At 55.5% G+C, this 24,961-nt stretch overlaps 3 protein-coding genes across 3 annotated transcripts; 2 read left to right on the top strand and 1 right to left on the bottom strand.

Moving 5' to 3' along the window:
- The first annotated feature begins 2,498 nt into the window (after window positions 1–2,498).
- Window positions 2,499–3,606, top strand: pigc (phosphatidylinositol glycan anchor biosynthesis, class C). Its single transcript, XM_028810721.2, has 2 exons — window positions 2,499–2,620; window positions 2,704–3,606. Exon 2 carries the CDS (start codon window positions 2,712–2,714, stop codon window positions 3,585–3,587), a length of 876 nt encoding a protein of 291 aa, XP_028666554.1. The 5' UTR covers window positions 2,499–2,620; window positions 2,704–2,711; the 3' UTR covers window positions 3,588–3,606.
- A 10,433-nt stretch (window positions 3,607–14,039) lies between these two features.
- mettl13 (methyltransferase 13, eEF1A lysine and N-terminal methyltransferase) lies at window positions 14,040–18,375 on the bottom strand. Its single transcript, XM_028810718.2, has 8 exons — window positions 18,113–18,375; window positions 15,738–16,491; window positions 15,470–15,669; window positions 15,202–15,391; window positions 14,986–15,126; window positions 14,703–14,915; window positions 14,486–14,617; window positions 14,040–14,408 (listed from the first exon to the last, which is right to left on the bottom strand). The coding sequence occupies exons 1-8, from the start codon at window positions 18,263–18,265 to the stop codon at window positions 14,140–14,142; spliced, it is 2,052 nt and encodes a 683-aa protein (XP_028666551.1). The 5' UTR covers window positions 18,266–18,375; the 3' UTR covers window positions 14,040–14,139.
- Window positions 18,376–18,378: 3 nt separating this feature from the next.
- itpa (inosine triphosphatase (nucleoside triphosphate pyrophosphatase)) lies at window positions 18,379–24,633 on the top strand. Its single transcript, XM_028810723.2, has 8 exons — window positions 18,379–18,474; window positions 23,407–23,464; window positions 23,603–23,667; window positions 23,754–23,827; window positions 23,915–23,946; window positions 24,118–24,230; window positions 24,308–24,384; window positions 24,500–24,633. The coding sequence occupies exons 1-8, from the start codon at window positions 18,412–18,414 to the stop codon at window positions 24,594–24,596; spliced, it is 579 nt and encodes a 192-aa protein (XP_028666556.1). The 5' UTR covers window positions 18,379–18,411; the 3' UTR covers window positions 24,597–24,633.
- The last annotated feature ends 328 nt before the right edge of the window (window positions 24,634–24,961 follow it).

Genomic DNA, 24,961 nt, shown 5'->3' with positions numbered 1-24,961 from the left:
AGATGTGGTGGATCTTTACAGCCCACTGTAGATTTGCTGGCCAGTGGGTGAGTGCCCATCGTGCCCACGTCCTCCATAAGTAAATAAGGACGGTGTCTGATCTCATTGATCTGTCTGGGTGGGGTCTCACTGAATACCCCCATGTTGTGGGTGTGACACTGGGCCTATGGTGGACCGGCAGCCTGACCAGGGTTGGTTGCCACTCTGGGAGTCTGTGCCCTTCGCCTGTCACAGAGTTCTCATTGCTGCGGACCACCCTTGCCACCCAATGTCCACATTCAGCAGAAGGGCGGGTGACTCTGAGAGACCAGTCACTTGGTGAGCTTATAAGATGGCAGGATCAGAGTTGACCAAAGTGCAGGCATGAGGCAGAGCCAAACCTGGGTGGCCTGTGGCTGAAAACCCCCAAGGAGATCATGCCGTTGGCACACACTGTGAGCGGTCCACGTAGGCCAGACCTGTGCCCGTACATTAATGTCCTATGGCCGACTCCTCCACCACGAGAGCTCGGTCCCAGTCCTGGTGACTGGAGGGTGTGACGTCACATGTCCTGTTGCTGGTTTGACACCAGTGGCCCTTAACTGTGATGTGGACTAATGTCACAAGGGGGCCCAGGCTGTGTTTACAAGCGATGTCACTGTCAATAAAACCGACAGAAAAAGTGTCCAAGGGTTGAGTTCAGGAGAGCAAAGGCCACAATGGGCGGGCACCAGCAGACAAAGCACAACACATGCCATCCCCAGGAAATGGGCACCCGGAGGGCACAGAGCGAGAGCTGTGTCAGGCAACCGAGTCCTGTTGTGACATTGCTCCACGAGTCTCTGTAATGCAAAGTGACAAACGCGTCACAGCACTGCCAGTAGACTCCAGTGAGGAGGATGTCACTTTATGTCACACGTCAGCGATGACAGTTGGCTGCACTGGGGTTGTTATTAGAGTTGGGGGAGGAGTAAGTGACAAAAACCTGTCGAGCAGAGCTACTGAAACGGTGCGAGACATACGTGACATCGACGTGACGTAACGAGTGTATGGAGGACGAGAGTGACACTCAAGTAAAACTGGAGAAGTGACCCCGTGCAGTGACGTCAGCCTTTATTGAGAAGATGGCACAGGGCATGAAGTGGGGGGGAACTTAAGGAAAGAAGAAGAGAAAGGTGGGGGTACCTTGGGTGACCCGCCATGTCACATGTGAACTGACCAGCAGCTCTGCAGCTGAACTGATGGTACAACGCAGCGGGCACAACGGCAGCAGACATTGGCAATGCAATTGAACGTGTGTTACATGTGCTTATTATTTAGCTGCCAACTTTCAGCGTCTGAGGGACGACGAGTTACATCTGCTAGGTGAAGTGACTTGCTGAGGGTCACACTGTGACCTCGCGAGGTCCTCAGCAGCCACAGGGGACCCCCTCAGGTAAGTGGGCACACTGGACCACAGAAACACAGCCAGCAGGCCCATTTTGAAAGGAAGATGGCACAACTTAGCGAGAAAGAGCTGACACTGAAAGGGAAAGGAAAGAGAAATTGAAGATTTTAGAAGCTGGCAAAATGCAGGCTGCGACTTTAAAAGCAAATATTCACCGAGAGGCAGCTGGAGCCTAAGCCACCAGTCATCGGGCACAAGGGGAGGATGGCACACCTGCTCACGGTAGTGCCAACATAACAAGACTAACCCACCTCACCTGGACTGTGAGTGGCACGGGGAGAACATGCAAACTCCACACAGGGACGCGAACCCTCATCTGCTCGTTGCAAGGCCTCATTGCTACCGCTGTGCCCACTTTGTGTCGCCGAAAACAAGACCGGCTATGCTTCCACATTTTTGGTTAATTACTTGAGAAGTTTATTTTCAATCTAAAACTATTACTGGTCATTGGTCGATGTGGGGTGGAAGATGCGCGGATGAACTCGCCTGGTGGTCAGGAAGATCTCCGTAAATAAAGAATGAGCAGCACGCCATTAAAAGGCGAGCGGCTCGTCACTCGTTCTCTTCTGGCGTTCAGCCGCCACATTTCAGCCTAAACGGTGACATCAGCCTGTCCGTGGACTTTGGTTAACTTAAGCGCGACTCTTTAACGTTTTATCTTCTGAATCAGATTAATGAAAGCGTTGCGATGTGGCGCCCCCTGCAGTTCGTGCTCCGTAGTACAAGGAAAGCGCCGAGCACGAAAACCCCCAAGCTCATCTCCAGCTTCGGTGTGGTCTGAGCTCAGAGCTGAGGTGACCTCCACAAAGTGCCGCCGGAGCCCCACTCCCCCCACGGTAAGTGGACTTTGACGGTTTTCTGTTCTAATCGACTGTTTCTTACGATTTTTAATGCCGGCACGAATGGCCTTCCGTTCTCAATGTCGTCGTCCGCTAAGTTAAAACTAGAAATGCGCCTATAGAGCCTTGCGCGGACATTGCAGAACCCCGACGCGCAGCATTTGCTCTAACCGCCAGGCTTCGACCCGCCCCCCTGCAGCGCTCCAGCCAATCAACACGCGGCAGCGCAGGGCCCAGTGCGCAGGCGTCACCTCGGCAGCGCGTGCGCGGGCGTCTTTGACGTCATCGACGCGCCGTTGGCCGTTTCTTCGCGCCGCTCTTTCGCTCCTCGGGCTCCCCGGGTGGTGGCTCCCAGGTACGTGCCGATGAAAGCCGGGTGGTGACAGCGGCCCCTCGGTCCCCGGCTCACACTGATGCGCGTCTCTGCTTCCCCGACAGGCGCTTACATGGAGCACCCCGGTGTTCGCTGGAGGAAGGTCCTGTACGAACCGCAGCCTTTCCCGGACAATTACGTGGACGAGCGCTTCCTGGAGGAGCTGCGCAAGAACATCTACGTGCGGCGCTACCGCTACTGGTCGGTGGTCTTCGAGTCCGGCCTGGTGGCGCAGCAGCTGGCCTGCGTGTCGGTCTTCGTGGTGCTCTGGTGGTACATGGACCGGGGGCTGCTCACGCCCCACTGGCTCTTTGGGACGGGGCTGCTGTTGTCCACCGTCGGCTACGTGGCCTACGACCTGGTCGACGGTGGGCTGGGCAGGCATCAGAGTGGTCGCACCCGCTGGGCGGACCTGAAGAGCGCCATCGTCTTTGTCCTCTTCACGTACGGCTTCTCTCCGCTGCTCAAGACGCTGACCGAGTCCATCAGCACGGACACCATCTACGCCATGTCCTTCCTCATGCTGCTGGCCCATCTGGTCTTCTTCGAGTACAGCACCCACATGGCCGTGGCGTCCAGCAGCCTGTCCCTCAGCGTGGCCATCTTCGCCTCGGTGTGCCTGGCATCCCGGCTGCCCGGCTCCTTGCACGCCTTTGCCACGGTGACCTGCGCCATCGAGGTGTTCGCCCTTTGGCCCCTGCTGCTGCGCCGCCTCAAGTCGCACGTCCCCCAGGGCTATGTGGCCGTGTCCCTGCTGGTGTCGGTGGCCAGCGTGGCGGTGGCACTCAGTGTCACGGTGGTGGGCGGCGTGCTCCTGGCGCTGCTGCTCCTCTGCATCTCCCTGCTCTGCCCGTACCTCCTCATCTGCCTGCAGCTGCATAAGGACAACATCCACGGGCCGTGGGACGAGGCCGAGATCACCGAGGACTTGTCCCGCTTCCTGCGCTGAATAAAGCCGTGTGCCCCCAGACTTGGCCTGCGTCCTGTGTCACTTACTGATGGGCACGTGCCTGGCATGGGGGAGAGGGTGGGCAAAGAGGAGTAGAGGGGAGCGGAGATTTGGATGCCACCAAGATAGTCGAGTGGGACACCGGGGTGACTGTCAAAACCAGTGTGTTGTGCCCATTAACCCAATTCTTATGGACGAAGCCCCAGTGAGCCCTGGGGACTCTTGACCTGCTGGTGCCAATTGCCACATCTGTCCTTGTGCCCCACCACAGAGCATTAATGACACGTGGGTGTCCCCACAGTTCACTCGGTGGGCACCACTGACCCACAGCGGCTGGCAAGTGCCTGCTGGGATTGAAGTCCATCGCCCCCTTCTGAGTCCTTGAAGCCAGTTTGTCATTTTTAAAGAGTGGTGCCATCAGGCAGGCAGTGCCAGCTGCTCTTCTTGGCTCGGGGTCAGCATCTCACAGGCCGGAGGGGCGGGCATTGGGCTTCTGGTCAGTCCGAGAGTGAGGGGTCACAGTGGCAGAGATGGCAGCACATGGACTGGTAAGCACCATACAGTAGGTGGGTGCCACATGATGCAGGTCATCTACCAGCCTACTTCACCCTGAGGAGACCGAGAGGGGCACAGCTGGACGACTTGGGGATGTCAGTCAGAGGAGATGAGTGCGGTGGGCACCGTGAGTGAGGGGCACACATTTGTCTAGGTAAGGAGACCGCTGCCCACTGGGTGTGCCAAAGACCACCAGTGACTGCTGCCCCTGGGCACTTGTCCACGCCAGCTGATAGGTCGGGGCGTCGGACCCCTCACTTCCCCCATCATGAGGTGCGTCAGGTTGTGGACGGACATGCTGCCCGTCTCCTTCTCAGGACCTCCAGCAGCAGAGCCACGGCGCCATCCAGCTGACGCCCGCATCCGCCTGGCAGAGGAGAAGATGGTGAGCTGGGGGCACCACCAGGGTGTGTTTACTGACCATCGGGCACCCCGGAGGACACACGGGCCCGGGGCACAGCTGCAGATGACCCCTAGTAGCCCCCCCTCCATGCCGCTCCTTCTGCGCCCGCCCAGAGAGGCCCACTTCCTGCCTCGCTGCCGCCTGCCCTGCACATCTGGTAGCGTTTTGCCGAGGCGGTGCGAGCGAGAGGGGCCCAGCGCGCCTGTCCCTGGGGTCCCATCACGCCTTATATGGGCCGCAAGGCCCACCCCCTCCCCTTCTCTCCCGCGCCTTCCCTAAATCCGCTGCCAGATCCCGAAGTTCCAGCTCATGTGCCACGTCAAGGCTGGGGCGCTCGGCAGTCTCCTCCGGCGTCCACTGCAGGAAGGTGTCCGCTGGACTCGGCTCGGCCGCCGCCACGGGGAGGGACCCCCCATCCTGCCCCGTCGCCCCAGTGTTCAGACTACCTGTTCAGGACCTTTCTGGTGTACAGTAGTCTGCACATTGGTTAGACGGGGCAAGGCCGCTCAGCGAGGGAGCCTGGCGCCGGGGACGCCGTGCAGCGGGTAAGCCAGACCCGGGTTGGCCACCTGGGGGTTTGGGGGGATGAGGAAGGGCACAGCGAGGGTGGCGGGGCCCCAAGCCATCAGACCGGGTGGGGACCAGCGTGTGGCGGTGTGTGTGCGGGAACGCAGCCTGCCAGGCTCCGACATTCCAAGGGGGAATAAAGGAGGGGCATACGGTGAACGAAGCCGTGCCCACCCCACCCTCCCCCTCTGGGCCAGCCCTCGCTCCTCTTCCTCCTCGATGGGGCTCCTCATCTTCTTCCTCCTCCCTGCCTGACCTTTACTCTTTCCCGTCGCCCCTCTGTGCTGCTCCTCTTCATCGTCATCTTCTTCTTCTTTGTGTGCTGCTCCTCATTCTCAACTTCCAGCTTTCTCTTCTGCCGACCGCCCACATTTGGGGGCTTCTCTCCGTGTGTGGCACCCTGTGGCGCCTTCAGTCTCCCCCCCCCCCCCCCTTCCTGCCCACGGGCTCCTCCAGATGGACTCCACATGTTCGGACCCCCCGTCCCATGTCTTGTCCTCCTTTGTCCACGGCCCTTTTTTGTACTCCACTCTCCTCTTCCTCGTCTCCCTGTTAGGACCACCCATCTTCCCCCCAGTCCTCTTCTTCTTTGTTCCATTTCATGCTTCACTACATCTCCTCCTCTTCCTCCTCCTCCTCCTTTAAACTCACAACTCCTCTTCCTCACACTCCTCCTGTTAGGCCCACCTGTCCTTTTCTCTCTTTTCACATTTCTTGTCCACTTCTTCCTCACACTCCTCTTCCTCCTCGTCACTTTTCATTAGCAGTACGTCCTCCTCCACTTCATGCTCCTCTTTTTCACCCTCTTCCTCCTGTTACACCCCCAGTGCTCCTTGTCCCCTTTTCTATTTCTTCCTCGTCTTCCTCCAGTCCGGCTTGTGCTGATGTCATCGTGACGGAGGCTCCCCATTGGCTGCCCCGAGTTGTCACGTGTCTGCCTGTCTACACTTGCTGTACAGAATATCCGCTCACCTGTACAGCAGGCACAGACAGGCAGTCACATGACAACCCAGCCTGACTGACCTGAGGGCAAAGGTCAAGCAGCCCACCTGACCACAGAGCCGCAGTGACCCCCGGTCCCCCCAGACCCACCTTTGATTTAATGGGCGATGCTGGAGGTCGTCCAGCCATCATGAGTGACCACTCGAGGAGCCGTCGGCCCACCTGTAAGGCGCTGTATGGCTTCGTGTAACACAACGAGGGTCTTTGCATTAAAGCCCCCCTGACAGCGCCGAGCCATTGGGACACATGTGGCCCACACTGGTGGGACACTCCAGCACACCACAAAGGAGACAAACGTGGATGCCACCTCTACAGCCTGCATGCTCGACCCAAAGTGAAGCTGGGTGTTTGGGTGGACATGAGGGCAGCCACCGGTGGGCCATGTGTGCCCCGTTTCACGTCACACTGCCTCGCGCCAGTCCTTCGGTGGGGGTGCAGCTCTAGAGGGCAGTGTGCCAGCTTCTTTTCTTTTGTTTTATCAGTCACTCTAAATTGCCCTGTGTGTTGTTTGCCAGGTGATGGCTGCTGCCCTGCCCAGGACTCAATCCTGCCTTGTGCCCAGTGCTGCGGGGGTCGGCTCCTGCCCATACACGTCAGAACTGGACAAAGCGGGTCATAAAAGGGGCAGATGGATACATGCAGTGAAGGCTGCTATATAAAATAAGGCCTGCCAGACGTACAGATGCCAGGCTGTCCTAAAATGAAATGGTTCACTGAGCTGGCATTGGACTGCATGGCATGACTTGCCACTCTGCAGCACCCCCTACCGGCTTGTGATACCACATGTAGGTCAGCAAGTCAGAGTGGACAGGGTCACCTCCCTGACTAGCGGGCAGAGGGACACTTGAGTGAGTGAGTGCCATGTGCTGATGGGCACCCCAGGGGTCACCAAGATTCCATCCGAAGTCACGCACTGTGAGGTGCCAAGTCAGTGCCAACTTAAGTAAACACAAAAGAAGACCCACAAAAGGTATCGAGCAGCCCCCCAACAGGCTGTGCCCACACTTAAGGCCTTGTGAGTGGTACTTGCAGTGCCTGGTACGGGTGGATGTTGCTGCCAATCAGTGGTGGTCACTCACCTGTCTTTGCCTGTGCTGTATCTACAATGTGCCAATAACTGGCATGAGACCTGAGCTTCTTTTCTGATGCCATCATGGCTCACCTTCAGCTGTGAGGCGCTTTAAATTCAGCTCAAGTGGGGACATCTGCAGGGAAGTGGCAGCCCCTTCTGTACAAAGTAATGGGCACTCAGGTTGGTAATCACTCTGCCAGAAGAGGCAGGGCACAGAATGGGCACAAGCTGCCCCTGGGCTTTGGCACACTTTGCCATTTACTTTGTGGGGGTACATGGCTGGATCACATTGTCATATACCTGAGCTTTTTGGGGGGGGGGCTAACTAGTCAGGGGACACATGGGCTCTACAAGTTAATGGACCCACATAGGAGGATCTGCTGTGCCTCCCTTCAGCAGCAGCAGCAGCAGCTCGTGGTGCCAGTCACAGGCTGGAGCCTTCGCTGTGCAGTTATCTGGGCATCCAAGCTGCCACCCCAACTGGGCACCGGGCGGCACTACAATAGGGGCACACTTGGCCGCAATGGAGCTGGTGAGAGCGCACGTGCCGAGTGGCGACCCCCTAATTTGAACTCCACTTTCGGAGGGTCGCAGGGAAAGCCCGTTGAGCCCCACGTCCGCCCCGCGAGCCAGAGGCGTGTAGGCGGCCCGGCCGGCCAATGGTGGCACCCCACTCGGAGATTGACTTTCATTCGGCCCAATCACGGACACGCTACTTTTGAAGTAGCGCTGAGCCCCGCCCTTAACTATCCGGCGCCCCGTGGCGACGACTGCGCCTGCGCAAAACTGTAGACCTGCTGGCCCCTGCCGGTGGTCACTTTTAGAGCTGGACGCCGACAAGACAGAAGTGGGTGACGTGGCATCTGCTCGCCTGTGGTCTGATTTGGACTGGGCACGGTGGACTGGGGACCACACGGAGTGACCACCTTCAGATCAGACGGACCAGCAGTCTGATGACGTTACCAACTGAATGCCAATTAGCAGCGGGTATCTGGGCACCTCCAGTGATTACTGTGGTCTCTAAATGGTGTGTGGGGGGGGGGGCTGCTTCATAGTTTTAATTCACTCATCGATAAAATCACAGAATTGAAGTCCGAGGATGTCCATTGATGCTTGGTGTGTTTCTAATTATGACTGAAGTGGGCAGAATGGTCACTGAGGGGCACCTCCCTAGAAATAAAATGGATGTGAAGGGGCTTCAGTGACATAAATAAAGATGAACCGACCACAATCAGAGCCTACTTTAACAGGAGGCTCTCCACTTGTGCCCAGAATTTGCCACACAGGTGCCTTGAAGGTGGCACAAAGGTTAGAGCCACCACTTAGAGCCCAGGTTCAAATGCCACCGCTACTTGTCATCAGTGTGGAATTGGCGCATTCTCCCCTTGTCAGTAAATCGCCACGTCGCATTGTGCCCGGTGATGTGCCAAGGTAGCCAATGGAGAGATGCCAGCCGAGACGTCCAGTCAGCTCTTTGACTGCCAAGTGTTTGAGATGCTCAGGTAAAGCTGCCATGCAAACAGCGGGCCTTACAGGGGGGGCTTCACTTCAGCTGATTGTCCAGCGCAGCGGTCAGTGAGGTGGACGTTCAGACTACGCCATGCTGCCAGTCCCTGGCATGGCACGCACATTCAGGCTGTCCAGCTGGCACAGGTCCTCGTCTGCTTCACTGGACCCTCGGGGCAGCCTGTTGTCCTGCACTTCTTGGCCCCATCTTTCAATTTTATTTTTGTTACATTTGTGCCCGCTTTCTCCTGCCACGCCCCTCAAGTTGATGGACTGGGTTCCTGCCTTCTGAAGACCCCTGACAGCAGGATGTGCTGCCCACCCTATCAGACCAAACGCCAGGCAGCCCATCGAGATCCCCCCGTCCAGTAAGTGTGGCCCCCTCTCTGCTGTCCACAGGCCCATCACTTCATCTGGGCCTTAAGATGGACAGTGTGACCCGGTCACCTCAGTAGTGGCTCTGCAGGAACGAGGCCAGTCTGACCAGTGGGACACGTTGGGGACGCAGTGTTGGTGAAGGAGCAGCCAGCTGGGCGGGTCACACCAAAGCCCCTTCACAGGGTCGGATGACTTGCCTCCCAGTGTGGGCATCCCTGGTCACCCTCAGGTCCTGCTGGGCTTGTCATTGCTGCTGGTACTTTACGGGCTGACTGTCGGGTACAGAGCACCCCACATGTGCCATGTGGCTCATCCCGTGGTCAGAACAGATGGCGGTCAACATGGGGCCTGCCGTGGCCACGCAGATTGAGGGCTTCTGGTTTGCTTTTCTAGCTCATCTGATAAGTAAAGCGCCCAATTGAGAATGGCACAAGGGTACCTCCCTGGATGGGTGGCAGACCAATGGAACAAATGACATGGGTAAGGGCAGGCTGTGCACTGAGTACGCGAGCATCTCGGAGTCCTGCCTATGCCCATTTAGGTGGCACTGAGGAGGCTTAATGTGCCAAGTCAGTGCTCAGGACTCCATGATGAAGTAAAGTGGCATTGAGGGGAGAGGAGCAGAGTGCAAACCTCAGCCATAAATGAGGAACATCGGAGCAAACCGGAGGGCTTTGGGAACGGCAGACGAGTCAAAAGCAAAGCCAAGGCACAGGACCCACCATATCAGGCGGCACTGGTGTGGTGGGTCGAGATGCTTTGAAGAAGGAGCCGTGAGTTGAGCATTTGCCCCCAATGTTCTTAAGGCGGACGTCCACTCAGGGAGCTTTTGGCTCCTCGTCCTACTGCAAGCACAGAAGCGAGTCTGCCAGTGAGGACCTCGGGCGTTCTGGAATGGCCACCCAACGTCCTGGCGAGGACCTGAAATGAGTGGCTGAGACTCACAGACCGACCAGCAGGTCACAATGAAGCCGACAAGACGCGTCCAGTTGGCATTAGTCAAAGTATGGGGGGGTATTGACTTTTTCACACAGACCAAAGCTCTTGGACCTCCCTGAGTCACTCCACTCTGTGGCCAGCAGGGGGCACATGCCAGTCAGTCACTGGTAACCCTAGTGGCCGGAGGGTGGGCTTCGAGGACTCAACTTGGAGAAATTCAGCAAGGTGGGCTCAATGGCCTCGTCTCACCTGATGGAGGTCCTGATTTACCAAATATGCAAACACAGCGGGGGGCAGAGACTTTCTCACAGCACTGTGCTTTGTTCTCCTGCTTGCACAGCTGGGATTCTGGGGTTTGTTGCTGTCACCTTCTCGTTACTCATGCGAGGACACCTGTCACCTGTCCCTCATCTTCATGCGCCTCTGTCTCCTGCTTGTCCTTCACTCTTTGTGACTTGAGCTCTTAGGTCAGCTCGGCTTCTGCTGTCCTTCGTGGTCTCCATGCCCAGGGTGCCCTGCCGTGTGACCCAAGTGGAGACCCTCCTCCTCCCTGCACAGGTGGCCTAGGTGTCACCTGGTGAAGTCTCATCTCAGGTGAAGTGGCCGAAATCACAAAGTCGAGAAAACAAATGGGGCGAAGCTAAAGAAGCAAACCTGGCAGCGCGAGGAAAGCCCTGTGAGGGCTGATGGGCTCTATGCCAGTGCCCGGGCAAACTCTCATATAGCACCTTGACTAGTGAGCTCAGCAGAACTCGCGAGTGGCCGAGACCCCCACGTCCTAATGAGGAGAGGGGCTTCACTCACCAGACCTCTGACAAGTCGTGAGCCGATGCAGGGCGCTATATAGAAACAAAGGGTTTGAGAGCATTGGAGACGCAGGGCTTCACGTGAAGGTCACATGCCACATCCAGAACGAAGATGGACCCCAGTGGACACAAGCATGGAGAGGAAGAAGATGGAGCAGAGGCTTGAAGATGCAAGGAACGGAGAAAAAATTCCCAGGGTTGAGGGACGCTGGCGCTGCTTTAAGAACGGACTGTCACCTGTGTGAGCGCACGAGGCGGACCACCGGAGGGGACTCTGGTGTTTCATGTGGAATTAACGTCCACCATCTTTGAGGTCGAGAAAGTTGGACTTCCTACAGAAAGCTCCTTGCGTTTCTGACACGAGAGGTGGCTGAGGGGGTCCGGCCAGCAGGGGGCAGCCTGCTGTGGCTGAGGGTCCCGGGTGAGTATCATCTAGTTCACCCATTGAAGAGCCCAGGAGGCTAGTATAGCGCCTTTCATGGACACAATAAAACACACTTACTCTTCTGCTCTTCGTTCACGTCGTTGTTGGGGTGTCAGGCGTTGGACAGTCACAAGACACCTGGCCTGGTGACACGGGCACTCGATGTCACTCACTGGCACAGAAAAATAGAGCGTCCAGCCTCATTGTGACTGGCGTAGCAGTTGTGGGTTCAAATCCAGTGTGACCCTGAGCAAGTCACTTCACCTGCCCAATCAGAAATAAGCAAAGCAAGTGGCACCAATGCTCTCTCAGATGGTCCAAGTCACCTGAAATTAAGACGTCAGCTAAAGATGGCGGACGTCCACAACAACGTGAGCCTCTGAGGTTTGTCAGCTGAGAAGGTGAAAGTGCAGATGTGAGGCCCACCAGAGGTGGCGCTGAGGAGTAGGACGTTGCACACGAATGACCTTCTGTCATATAGCGCCTTTCACATATCTGTCTGCCATGTGTGTGCTGCAGGTCACGTCTACCTGTCCACGCCCTCCTCTTCTGTCTTTACGTCCAGCTGTCCACCTAATGATGGCGGACAGGGCCACATGGCACACGTTGATTGGCATGTATGAGTCTCACTGGCCCGGGTACACGTGACAGTGAGGACCCCAGACACCTATCTCATCTATTATATAGCGCCTTTCATAGCTATCACTCATGATGGCACCAGAGGGCGGCCACGTGTCGATTGACAGGCTCTCTGGACTGCGTACAGGTGACAACGAGGACCCTTCAAACCATTTTAGCTGTGGTCTGGACCTTCACCCATAAATCAAGACTCCCAGGCCAGGAGGACCCTAAAGTGTGGCCGTGGTGCCCGGTGAGCCTGAAGGCGCTATAAAGGGCTGCCTAAGGGCAGCAGGGTGGTCAGGTTCACATTATTAACTTGCTTTTATCGAAGGTGACGTCGAGATGCGCTCGCACTGCTCAGGTAGGTGAAGTGACTCTCTCAGGGTCACCCAGCGTCCGCCGTGACAGCCCAAAGCCTTAGCCAATGCACCCCACGGCTGCCATCGATGGCTACGCAGCTCCTGTGGGTCGTGCCAAGTGGTCACTAAGCCGTTAATGAGAGCTGCTGGACGGCGTGATGTCACACTCAGCGATGTCTTTGATTGGCTAGTTTGGGGTGTCGAGCAGCAGGGGCTCGCCAGTGCATGGACTGAAGACGCCCCAGGATGTCCAGCAGGGACCCCACGTCACTCCTGGTCCTCAACTCCCCCAACGTCCCGCAACCCACCACTGGCCTGCCGTCTCTGTTGCCGCCCTAAAAGAACATGCGCCCCCTGCTGGACACCAAATGAAGTGCAACAAAAGAAAAAGGATTAGGCATCGCAGCTCCAACGGGCACTGCCACTCTCAAACGGCCCAATGCTGCTGTGCCACCCCATCCTTACCTGGCTGCTGAGGCGGACTATAACAGCAGTGATAGATGGGATTAATAAAGTATCTATTGTAGAAAAGGCGCTATATAGGCGCCTGACCCGGCCCAGAACGACACAGAGGCACATATAAAACACAAGGACTTTTTATTTTTCTTCACCCGTGGGCGCACGTCTTCCCCGTGACCCACAGGCACCACACAGTCCCACAAGCACAATCCCAACAACGGAGTCTTCTCTCCTCCTGACCCTGGCGCTCTGACTGGTGCTGGTTGGCCCTTTTTATAGCCCACCCAGAAGCGTTTCAGGTGCTTGACCACCTGGTCCTAATTGCATTTCCAGGTGGGGCTGAAGATTCGACCAGCCGGGCTGCAGACTCCATGCAGCTCCCCCTAGCGGCCATCCGAGCCCCCAACCAGGCCGTGGAGAACTCCATCTCCCATGGAGCCATGCGCCAGGTTGGGGAGTCATCGTCCGCCAGGGAGGCTGCCACCAAGTGTCCCAGGGGAGATACTGAAGTGTCCATGGCTGGTCCCCCAGCACAGATGCAGCAGGAGTGTCCCTGCCAGGCATGGCACCCGGCTGTCCTTCACACTATCTAAGGGGCAATTCACAATGGAATGTGCTCAGCTACCCTGCAGGGGGCGCCACTCCAGTGCCAGATCCATTTTTGTCCACCCAGGACCATTTTATTGAGAAAACCAACAAAGACACAGCAGGAGGTGCCAGGGGCCAGGATTAGGAGACGGGCACACAAACCAACTTCTTTCACTCAGCAGGTCTGCTGACTTTAGAGGTCCTGGACCCTGAAAATGACCACCAAGGTCAAAGTGGGTCAAAGCCAAGCAGCAAGCACGAGGAGCCCCTTGTAATCTGGAAAAAGGCCACATGTCATTTACTCAACTGGCACTGGTGGGCAGTGTCCCCTGGGCTGGCAGAGAGAAGCCACTCACTAAGCATGGCAGCAGATGGCACAGAGGCCACTCACCAATTTCCAGATGTCTCCTCGAATATCACAACTCCATAGACCCCTTTGGGGGGGCATCAAGTCCAGAGGTGAAAGGTCAAAACAAAGAAAAGGCAGCCAGTGTGCCGCCAGGGGCAGGGCACCGGACTGGAAAGCATCTGGCTGCCAATTCCAATCTTAGCGTGCCCAGTGTGATGGCACTCTGGAGGTGCCCCCAGCTGAGGAGAGGCGCTATATAATTATAATAACTGAGCCTCAACTCTGTGTCCCTCCTGTGCCCACTTAACGTACTCCTCACACCGTCTGACACCACAAGGTGGCGCTCTCCTCTCCTCGCCCATTATAAAGCCCCAAATGAGGCGCCCCCCCCCAGTGACAGCCTGCAGGAAGCGCAGACCCCAACTACAAAGTCAAAGACGTTTATTGGGTTCTTAATAACAAAAGAAAATTGTGAGGAGAGCAGCGGGTCAAGCGGGCACTAAAGTGCCAAGAGAGGTGGCACCTCACGCCAGGCTGACCTTATCCAGGAGAGCGGCCAGTGAGAGACTGGCATCCCAGGGCTTGCCAGGTGTCCTGAGGTGCCGCTCCAGAGCGTGACCAGCAGATGGCAGCTCGGCAAGTGGCCGCGCCTCGGCCTTGTGACAGAAGACCACTTCGTTGACCTCCTCATCGATGGCCCGCAGCAGCACCTTCTCAAAGACGTCCCCGAGGACGGCCAGCACGCTGCCCCTCAAAGTCGGGTCCCGGCACACCAGATTGAGCACAAAGATCCCTGCGGGACAGGAGGATTAGCCGTACGACTCGGGTGGCAGGCGGGCGGACAGACAGTGACCAGACGGGGGTCCTTACCTCGCGGGGCAAGCAGCTGCCAGACGCACTGCAGGAGGGGCTTCTCCACAAAGGCCGCAGGTGGGCAGCTCATCCCCAGTGTGCGCTCCTTGCTGTCCACATCAAACATGATGACGTCGTAAGAGTGCCCACCTGCCAGGACAAAGAGATGTGAGCCCATGACAGCACGTGGGCACCAGTGGCACCCTGTCCCTACCTCAAAGGCGAGGACCCCGACCTCCTTGTGCTCGCTGCTTTAGGACTTCCAAGCCATCCGCCACCGTCACCGTCAGTCTGTCGTCCTGCTGGAAGCCAAACCACTGACTGGCCACCTCTGGCATGGCCGCATCGATATCCACGACCTCCACCTGTGCCCGGGGCACGTAGTCATGCAGGAACTGGGGCAGCCCACCCCCTCCCAGGCCCACCAGCAGCACGGACACCGACTGCCCTAAAAGAAAGAGATGATTGGTGGGAGAGGCCCCAAGTGGGTGCCAGCCACAAAACCCACCACTGCTTACCTTTGGCGGCCACACGGCCCTCGTCCAGCAGTGCCAGTCCAGCCACCATCACTCGATGATGGGCGCAGCACAGGAAGCTTTTGTCCACCAGCAGAGGTGCCCCGCCAGGCTCAGCGCCCTTCCGCTTGCCCTTCTTGTGCCCTGAGTCAGGAGAGGTGGACGTCACTCAGTGGCAGACCACCGGCCGGGTGGTCACTTTCAGAGCACCCCACTTACCTGTGGCGCGCCGTGCCAGCCGGCTCTCCGACTGCACCACGTTTGTGTTACTGAGGAAGACGAGCCGCCGCCGCAGCTGCCCTTCCTCGCCTCGCACGTCTTCCACCACAAAGTCCCCACTGAGCGGGCTGTGCCCTCGATGCCGCACCTCACGGGAGCCCAGATCTCCGCCATCTGACAGGAAGGGCACCTTTAGAGAAAACGGTTGAGTCATCAGCGCCAAACTGCTGCCCACACCCCCCACACGGCTATGACCCACGACGCTCACCTGCTGAGTGGAGGGCAGGCCGGGCGGTGCCAGCTCCATGACCTTGGCCGACAGCTCCGCCTGCACTGCCCGCATGTCCCCGTAGTCCTGGCCGCGGTGCAGTGCCACAATCAGCAGCCTGCGGAAGTTGGCCGTGTGGGCAAGCTGGCTGCGCCCCTCCGCTGTCCCGAAGAGCCAGTCTGTCTCCCTACCCTGGGGCACTGCAGAGACAGCACAATAAGGGGCAGCCAAGGGCGGGTAGCCTGTCTGAGCACATGCCGGGGCTTACCGATGAAGACGGCGAAGTGGCCCCTCCTGGCGCCTTTCCCGGCAGGTGGGCTGTCCACGACGTGCATGGTGTAGCGAGGCTGGCCGGAGGTGGCGTGGCACAGCTGCAGTGCCGGCTTATCGCCAGGGTCGATGCGGGTACCCAGCTTGCTACGGAGGAGGGCGTAGGCCTGGCTCTGCTTCACTGCTGCCAGCAGGTCCTCTGGGGTGCCCAGCCGCCGGGGAGGGGCCGCCTCGCTGTCACACACCTCCAGGACTTGGGCCACCCCTGTGGCACCCTTGGGCCAGCAGAATTTGGTGCAAACGATGACAAATACGGGCAGGTGAAACCCGTCTCTGGCCTTGCTGTCCATCCTGTGGACTCGGACCGGCCAGCCGGCCCGTGTGAAGAAGCCCACCAGAGCCTGCAGCACGTGCTCCTGTGCCAACGAGACGCAGACGTAGCGGCCGCCCACACGCAGCACCCGCGCCAGCTGGCCGAACATGCGCTCCACTCGCTCCATCGTCTCCACTCGTTCATCGGAGGCCAGTGCGTCCAGTGTGCCCTTGTCCAGCGCCACCTGAAAGGAGCCATCGTCAAAGTGCAGGTCCAGCACGTCCATCAGCTCGAAGTGCATGTCGGGCCGCTTGGTGGCATTGCGCTCCTTCATGCGCCCGATGGCCGTCTCGCTGATGTCGATGTTTGTCAGGTGTGTGCAGCCGGCATCGTAGAGCTGCTCACTGAGCTCGGAGTTCCCACAGCCCACCACCAGCACCTGTGGACAGAGGGGCAGTCAGTGTGGCAGCGTCCCCATATAGTGCCTCACCCGTGCCCCTACCCCTCCAGGCACGCGACACGTCACCTGGCCACATGTGTCACATCACACTGCTTGACTGGTCTGAATGTCCGTATAGCGCCTTGTACACGCCAACTCTCTAGGATGTGCCAGATGAAGACCACCAGGAGGTCACTCCGACACTTCTCATCAGCAGAAAGGACAGGTCTGCCAGTGCCAGCCGCCTCAATGCTGAAGACCCCTTCTCCCCCAAATCCACAAACCGGACAATCTGTGTCTGCTTCTCATGCAGGTGTCCCGTCACATTTAAAGGTTAGTAACCATGCCCACCAGCTGTTTGTCACCTTACAAGGGACATCGCCTCTCTGTACACGGTCACTCCTCACGATGAAGGGCTCACCACCCCCAGACGGGCAGTCCATCCAGTCCAGGATCCCCCCACATACCCCCTGCGGCCTTAGACTGGCACAACTGGTTCTCACCCTCAGTGCCTTCACTTCTGAAGGCAACTTTAACACCTGGTGAGTGGCATTGCAGTGGGTAACAGAATGCGCTATGCCAACATCAAGAGTGCTTCTTCTCTTCCTGCCTAGACATTGTACTTAATAATAATAACCATAATAATAACTCTTTCCATTTATATAGCGCTGTTCTCACTACTCAAAGCTTGGGGCCCAACAGAGCAGAGTCCCTATTGGCATTTACGGGATTCGAACCGGCGACCTTCCGATTGTCAGTGATCCCTAGATCCTTAGCCTCAGTGCCACCACTCGGCCTACTTCACCTGTACAGAAGATACCATACTAGTGATGGCGCTGATGCCAGCTACAGGAATTCAGTCATTTCCAGCCATCTCACAGTCAACATTTTAAGATGCCAGCCTTTCACTCCGCTTTCTGGGCCTTCAAACCTCCAAGTGACTGACGACGGTTGTCTTCTTCACAGCTCCTGCCCTCCCTGGCATATTAAAACCTCTCAGCCTCCGCAGTGCCACCTCTCGCCCCTCATAGCAGTCACTCGGAGATGAACCCCAACTCTCTAAATCTCCACCAGGCCGCCCCCGGCATTCCATCGACCACCAAACGTCTCGTCCGCAGCTCACTCCACGGAAGAGAGTCACAGTCCCCACCAGTCCCCACGAGCTGCGGTGTCACCAACAATCCCTGGTCCATCGGGGAAACTCAAAATTAAACCACGGGCCCGTCACGTAGCCAGCCATCTACAGGGGCGGGACAGAGAGGCGCCTCCCAAAGCCCACTCGTGACAGGCCTGCCTTGAGCCACGGTCTGTGTTCTGTCCCAGGCCCTCAAAGCCTCTTCTCCGACTCGGCTCGGTCTCACGTTTTCATTTCTCCTCTCATCTTCTCCAGCGGCCCCTCCTTTGTTAGTTACCTGCACACCTGCTGAAAGAAGGCAATGCAGACGACCCGGTGCGTCTCTAACGTGCTGTCCCTTTCAGCGCAGAATGATCCTCGTATGGCGGCGGGGCACCGCGGCGTCGCCCCTCGTCCAAGACACCCGTACCACGTGTACCCCCCGACCATTTTCGGGCCGCCTCCGTCGGGCATGTGCAGTATGCCAGTATAGCGCCTCGTCCTCACCTTGTCCTGCGCCCTCAAGTACTTGTGCAGCACCACGCTTAGCTCCGCGTACTCCCCGTACCACTCGAAGGCCCTGTCGCCGCGCCTCGTGAAGAACTTCTCCCAGTACTCGGCGCTGCTGAACTCTTCCGAACTCCTCGGCAGCAGCTCCATGGCGGACTGCGGAACTCGCTGTCCGCTACACACGCTGTGTGTGTCCCTCCGGTCTGAACAGCCGGGACACCCTCCGGAAGCGCCGAGCAGTGCGCACGCGCGCGTCACTCCTTCCTACCCTCTCATTGGTCTATTGGTCTGCAGCTATGGCGGCGCCGGCGAGCCGCAGTGTGGTGTTTGTGACGGGCAACAGCAAGAAACTGGAAGAGGTGAGAGTGGGCGACGAGGAGGCGTCTTAAAATACCGCATCGTGGGGTGGCACGGCTGTACGTTCGGACGTCAAAGACTGCAGAGTTAAATGGCGGCGCGACTATCGGCTTGGAGTCTCAACACACGGACTCTCCCTGTCCACGTTCTTCCCGTTGATCCGTTCGGGGCTCTTCCAGCCTTATTTGGCGTCATCTCTCCAGCTGTCGTGTGAGAAGATTCCGAGATTGAGTGTGAGGATCCAGCGGACTAGACGCTGTCCTCGGACATTAAGACCTTAGGTGGCCGCTGGCGGTCCAGAAATAATCAAAATTGAGCGGCCACTCGGATTTCATGGATGCGACTGGAGATTTGACTGAGCGAGCGAGTGAGTGCAGGGCTGAAGGCGGAGGAGAGGTGAGCGCAGACCCTCTCAGTGCAGCTCAGCTCAGCTCCATATTTGTGTTTCGTTTCAGGCTGGCATCAGAACAACAGAAGGCTCCAAAGTCGTTTATACCTTTAGTGTCCAGAGGTGAACGTTTTGCTTCATGCGAGGTGTGCAGTAAAGCAGAGAGAAAACCGCGGCAGGTTTATAAACGTTTTGAATTCGGCCTGTTACCTCCCACAGTCCAAAGACATGCAGGTTAGGTGCATTGGTGATTCTACATTGTCCTGCGTGTGTGCCCTGTGGTGGGCTGGGATTGGCTCCAGCAGACCCCCGTGACCCTGTAGTTAGGGTACAGCTGGTTGGATGATGGATGAATTTGGTGTGTTTTTAAAAGTTTTACTACGGTCAGTAGATGTTATTTCTGTTTCTATTTGTTTTGGCAGCAGGTGTCATCTTTCAGAAGGTAATGTTAGGATATCAAGCAGTGTGCCTGGTCCTTTACAGTCTTCTCCACTTTGGTTGTGAAGCCCTAGACCCCCAATGGCTTGTTCTTATTAGTCCGAGACAGGCCCCCAAACCAGGCCATATGGTGTGTAGAGGAGCTCCATAGGGTGCTTGGTGAAATGTTTTCCATTGCTGCGATTCTGGGTACTGGGTCAGAATTCTCCCCTAAACCAATGAGCAGCTCACAATTAGCTGGAGGTTCTTCATCCTCTTAGTCTCTTCCTCCAAATGTGTCCCATTGTTAGAGGTGTCACTCAGTGCCGTTTCGTCTACAAACCTGACAGCTGAACAGGTCCTCTCAGTATGGATGGAGAAGAGCACCAGGGCGATCCATGCGCCTTGTGGAGAAGCTACTGATGTATGATGGACTGTAAAAAGATAATTAAATATCAGCCTCAACAAACTGCTCCCTGTTAAGGACAAAGCCCATAATCCCTCGGGTGATACGGGGGTCCACATACAGCCCCTGGAGGTTACTTCACAGGACGTTGACTTTCATGGAGGCAAAGGCTGAAGTAAAGTCCATAAATGGGATTCTCACAAAGGAGTTTCTCCAAAAGTAAATGACTGGTATGGAGGACATTCAGGACCCCCTCCTGCGCAAACTGCAGTGGAGCCGACCTGTAAAGCGAGGTGCTTCACCAGGGGCCTCATGTATAAGCGCTGCGTACGCACAGAAATGTTGTGTACTCCCGTTTCCACGCTCAAATCGTGATGTATAAAACCTAAACTTGGCGTAAAGCCACGCACATTTCCACGGTACCTCATACCTTGGCGTACGCAATTTCTCCGCTCGGTTTTGCAGACTGGTGGCACCCAGCGTCAAAGCAGTGCTACTGTTCCTGTGTGGTCTTTCTTAGCTCCACATTCCTGACGCGGCTTTATAAGTACACTGAAACTAACTGCATATTGTTTATTAGTGTAATGCATCTGATTGTAATTAACCTGTAGCAATATAATGGTCCAAGGAATAGCCATAGTATTCCAAATACCAGAACTGCTTTAGCGTTGTTACTCTCAATGCATCTTCTTCTTCTTCTGTCAGCTGCTCCCGTTAAGGGTTGCCACAGCAGGTCATCTTTTTCCATATTACTCTCACTGCACCACTCGGAGTATTTATATCAGTGTCTGAGTGTGAATCACAGCAGCAGCTGATCGGAAAGAGAATTATCAGGAATACAGCATGAAGCAGACGGTGCCTCAGCCACAGCAAAACGCTTTAGAGACTTCCCTGTACGGACTTCGCGGTTTAGAAACAGTTTCATCCCAAGAACTCTAAACGCACTCAATCAGTCCATCAAGTGCTCCTTGTAGAACTGTCTGGACTTATAAGTACAATCACCTCACTGTAAACTTGGGATACAGTTATAATATTACACAACCTGCGCCACTTTATAAAGCGCGTATTTACATATGATGACAATATCATTTTTAAGGTGAAATGCAGCAAAATGTGTTGATTATATTATACAGATAAAACTTTAACTTCATTTAAATAATCTGTATTGCTAATAATTAAACATGTGAGGACACGGTGCCGCAGCGTATAGCTGGTTCATGGATATCTCCTGCCTTGCGTTGTATTATTGTTGGTGCTGACGCGACACTGGAAGGATAGACGGAGAGAATAATTAAACATGTGCTACTAAGATATTTCAATGTTCCTTTGAAGAATCGGCGTTCTAAGCTTACAAATGGCTTCACGTCTGTTACAGAGCTGATTGTGTGGCGATTGGGTATTTGGAGAAAGAAAAGTAAGGACAGGAATTGGAGGTTAGTACGTTTGAAAGAGACAGTACTGCTGTGATAAATTATTTCATCGAAGGTCGCACATGGTGCAGCAAGCCTCTTAAGTGAGACATGAACAATCACTGCGCCACCGTGTTCCCATGTTTAATAACATGCTTCCATTCCTATCATCATGAAAAAGATATCACGTATACATCTCAGTATTTTAATTATTCAGAGAGCTGTCATATCACGAATGTCATGGATTATGTGTCCTGTCGGAGAAAGAGAAAGTCAGTTTAAGAAGCACGTAGTGATTCACACACAGAGCACATAGAAGATCAAATACAGAACAAAGCATTTAACATGCCACTTTAGTTACGATGGGATTTGAGAAACTAGTAAATTAAACGATTTAAAGATGAAGTTTATGATGTTCTACTTTAATGGCAAAATAAACTACGTGATTAAAGTGGAAATTTCGAGATCAAAGTTGACATTTCGTGCTTTTTTTCCCCACTGTGTGCCTATTTTTTTTTGTCTGTACCCTAATAAGCTTTCATATGACACTCAGACGGTGGGCTACGACTCGCCTTTTCACGGTGACTGTGATATGTGATTTCTTTTTTATTTCGGGCACTGTGCGACTTTGTGAACTTGAGCTCTCGAGTTTCTCCAACACTATGTTACTCGATCAACTTCCTTTTGTTGATTATACCACTGTTTAAACCAACAAATTGTACGTTTTTCCTTTGCCTCCACTTGGTATTCGCTGAAATTCTTATATTTTCCCCCGTGCTTTTCCCATTGTCTTTTCCCAGAAGGCTATTTATATTGATTTGCATATTCAAAGAGGCGTAATTCTGGGAGGAGTTGGGGCGGGACAGAAGGCGCGTGCACGTGCTTTACTTTTCACGCTGATCGTGATTTATGTAGCTGAAGAACGTGGAAGTTTGTGTACGTACAGATTCCTGCATCAGGATTTTTCTGTGCGTACGCACATTCCCACTTTTGTGCTTACGCCATGTTATAGTGTGAGTTCTACACATGGCATTATACATGAGGCCCCAGGAGTGACGTAAGGTCAGTTTGGTGGGACGGTTTTCTGAATTCAGAGCTCTTCCAAAGCACTGGCTCGTTAAAGGAGCGATCGGAAAGCTGACGTGAGTTTCCTGAGAGCTCACCTGGCCTTCTTTAGGCTGTGGAAACGGGACAGAACTTCAGTAGCTAAAAAGCTTTGATGACTTCTGCCCAGTGGCTTGGACTTGGACATCACTGCTTAGGAAGAATGTAGAGTGAGGCAGCTGGCAGAGCAGGCTTAGTTTATTAGACCCAGTAGGGGCACTTCAGCTGTCTTACGGCCACTTGGAGGGCATCAAGACGTATGTGAGGCTCCGACTCTTCAGATCTGGACACTTCTAGAGAGACGTGTGAACCAAGTCACGAGAGTCGATGGCCATCTGCCTGCCATGCTGTCCTCATCTGCAGAGTCCCCTCAGGGGTCTCGCCTTTCGTCTCATGTCTCCGTCCTCTGCCTTAATGGGCGTGACAGTAAATTTGAAAACGGCTTCATCTTAACATTTGATGAGACTCGGTGATTGTAAGCCTTCTGAATGAGAATGAAAGCCGTGCTGAGGAGGCTGTTAAAAAGTAAGGAACTTCTAATCAGAAGAAACTCCATTCGCTGACAGGAGCTTAGCACACAAGGCCAGGCGGTGGAGATTGGTGACAGTTCTAACTATCTGGGGACACCTGGAGACTCCAAAGTGACTTTTAAGGAAGGCCTCTGTAAAAAGGGCCAGCAGCGCCCTCTACTGTTGAAGGAAATGAAATCTTCATAATGCGAGGCCTTCTGTTATGCCACACGTTTGTAAATCTCGGATTGCGTTTGTCTTTACTTACTGGGTGTCCCGCAGTAAAATGAGACGATGTCGACAGTCAGTGCCATGTCACAGGCGTGTTTGACAAGCGAGCGGAGAGCAGAGGGTCTTCTGTCAGACGGGACTCGCCCACCACATCTCTGAACATTCAGGTTCAGAGTTCCAAAGACCCTCCTGAATCTCCTGAGTGAGTTCAATTTCAATGAACGGCGACAGGCTGAAGTCACAGGGTAAGCAGGTGGCATCAGCCCAGTATGCCCGATACGCCCACGTTTGATGGCCATCTTCTTAGTGATGTGTTGTTGAGTTTACGTGTGAAGTTTAAGAAAGATGCCCTGATGACAGGAGCTTTAATAAGATAAAGAAGCATGGAACTCGTCAGAGGTGAATGTTGGCTGTCTGTGTGCCACACTGGCATGACGGTGCCCTGCTGATCTGCTGCCTCTCATTTCCAGGTGGTTCAGATCTTAGGAAGCAAGTTCCCATACACGTTGGTGCCAAGGAAGATTGACTGTGAGTAGAAGCGGCTTGTGAATTCCGTGGTGCAGGGTGGGCAGGCCGTGGCACTCCTCTGTAGGATCTGCTGGATGCCCTCCAGTATTTTTTTTTTTGTTGTTGTTTTCTGTCACTGAGTTGTTTTTGTCCCTGCAGTGCCAGAGTACCAGGGGGAGCCGGATGAGATCTCCATTCAGAAGTGCCAGGAGGCAGCTCGGCAGGTGGGTGTGTGCTGGAGTTTTGCCCACTGAGGAGTGCCAGCTGTGCCCGTCTGCCTGAGTTTTTTTTTTTTTTCCCCCCTGTGAAGGTGGATGGTCCTGTCATTGTCGAGGATACCTGCCTGTGCTTCGACGCTTTGGGGGGTCTGCCCGGCCCCTACATGTGAGTACTTGTGCCAGGCCAGCCTTTGTGGGCACAGCCCCTCCTATCATGACCCACCTCACTCCTTTTCTGTCTTTTTGTTTTCAGCAAGTGGTTTTTGGACAAACTGAAACCTGAAGGTGAGAAGCTTGTGGGGGGCCGCGGGGGGCCACAGGTCAGAGAGGCGAGATAAGTGTCACTTGGCATGCAGTGCACCTGTGCTGGTCCCCTAACCGCTACGTGACCCTTGGCAGGACCGGCCGTGTTTGCTGGGCACCCGGGCGCTGCTGATTTTTTTTTTCCCCCCTCAGGTCTCTACAAGCTGCTGGCCGGCTTTGAGGACAAGAGGGCCTCGGCACTTTGCACGTTTGCCTACAGCTCAGGAAAGGCAGCGCCAGTGCTGCTCTTTAGGGGAGTGACTGAGGTGAGAGGTGTGAGTGGGCACAGCGCCCGTCCACCACACCATCACGCCAGCTTAACTGCTTTTCTTGTACTTTCTAGGGCCGCATCGTGGAGCCTCGTGGGCCTCGGGACTTTGGCTGGGACCCCTGCTTCTTGCCAGATGGATTTGAGCAGACGTGAGTTTATGGTGGCCCCTCTTCACAAGAGGGCCGCGCCACGATGGACGACTTGTCACCTGTGGAGCGCTTTGGGTGCCCACTCTTGTACTGATACCCCCTCTGTCTCTTTCAGGTACGCCGAGATGCCCAAAGAGCAGAAGAACCAGATTTCTCACAGGTACAGAGCCCTAAAGGCCATGGCCGAGCACTTTGGTGCCGCAGAGGTCTGACCGTCTGACCGCTCCTAATAAACGCCTTGAAGCTTCACTGGCCTCAACTTGTCACTCACTGGCAGGACCCTGTTACCCAACGCCAGCTTGTGTGGGCTTGCCAGCCCCGCCTTCCCGCTCTAATGGGATTAGCAGCAGTCCCTGTGCTCTGGCGAGGGCCCCCTAATTATAGCCTGTCCGGCTCATCCCCCGTCTAGGCTGCTGGCAGTAAGCCACCGTGACCTGGCGCTAGTCGGCTTGCGTGTGATGGCAGTGGCGGCACCCGACTCAAAACGCTCCCCTCTGGCGGTGGGTCGGGACACAGAAGAAAACTGTAAACAGCTTGGGCGGCCCTTGGATGTGCCCGTCTGAACTGGCTTACCACC

The sequence above is a fragment of the Erpetoichthys calabaricus genome, chromosome 10, assembly GCF_900747795.2.
Source record: "Erpetoichthys calabaricus chromosome 10, fErpCal1.3, whole genome shotgun sequence".
NCBI classification, from domain to species: domain Eukaryota; kingdom Metazoa; phylum Chordata; class Cladistia; order Polypteriformes; family Polypteridae; genus Erpetoichthys; species Erpetoichthys calabaricus.
Note: the sequence above shows the minus strand (reverse complement) of the source record. Positions and strands in the feature narration are given on the sequence as shown.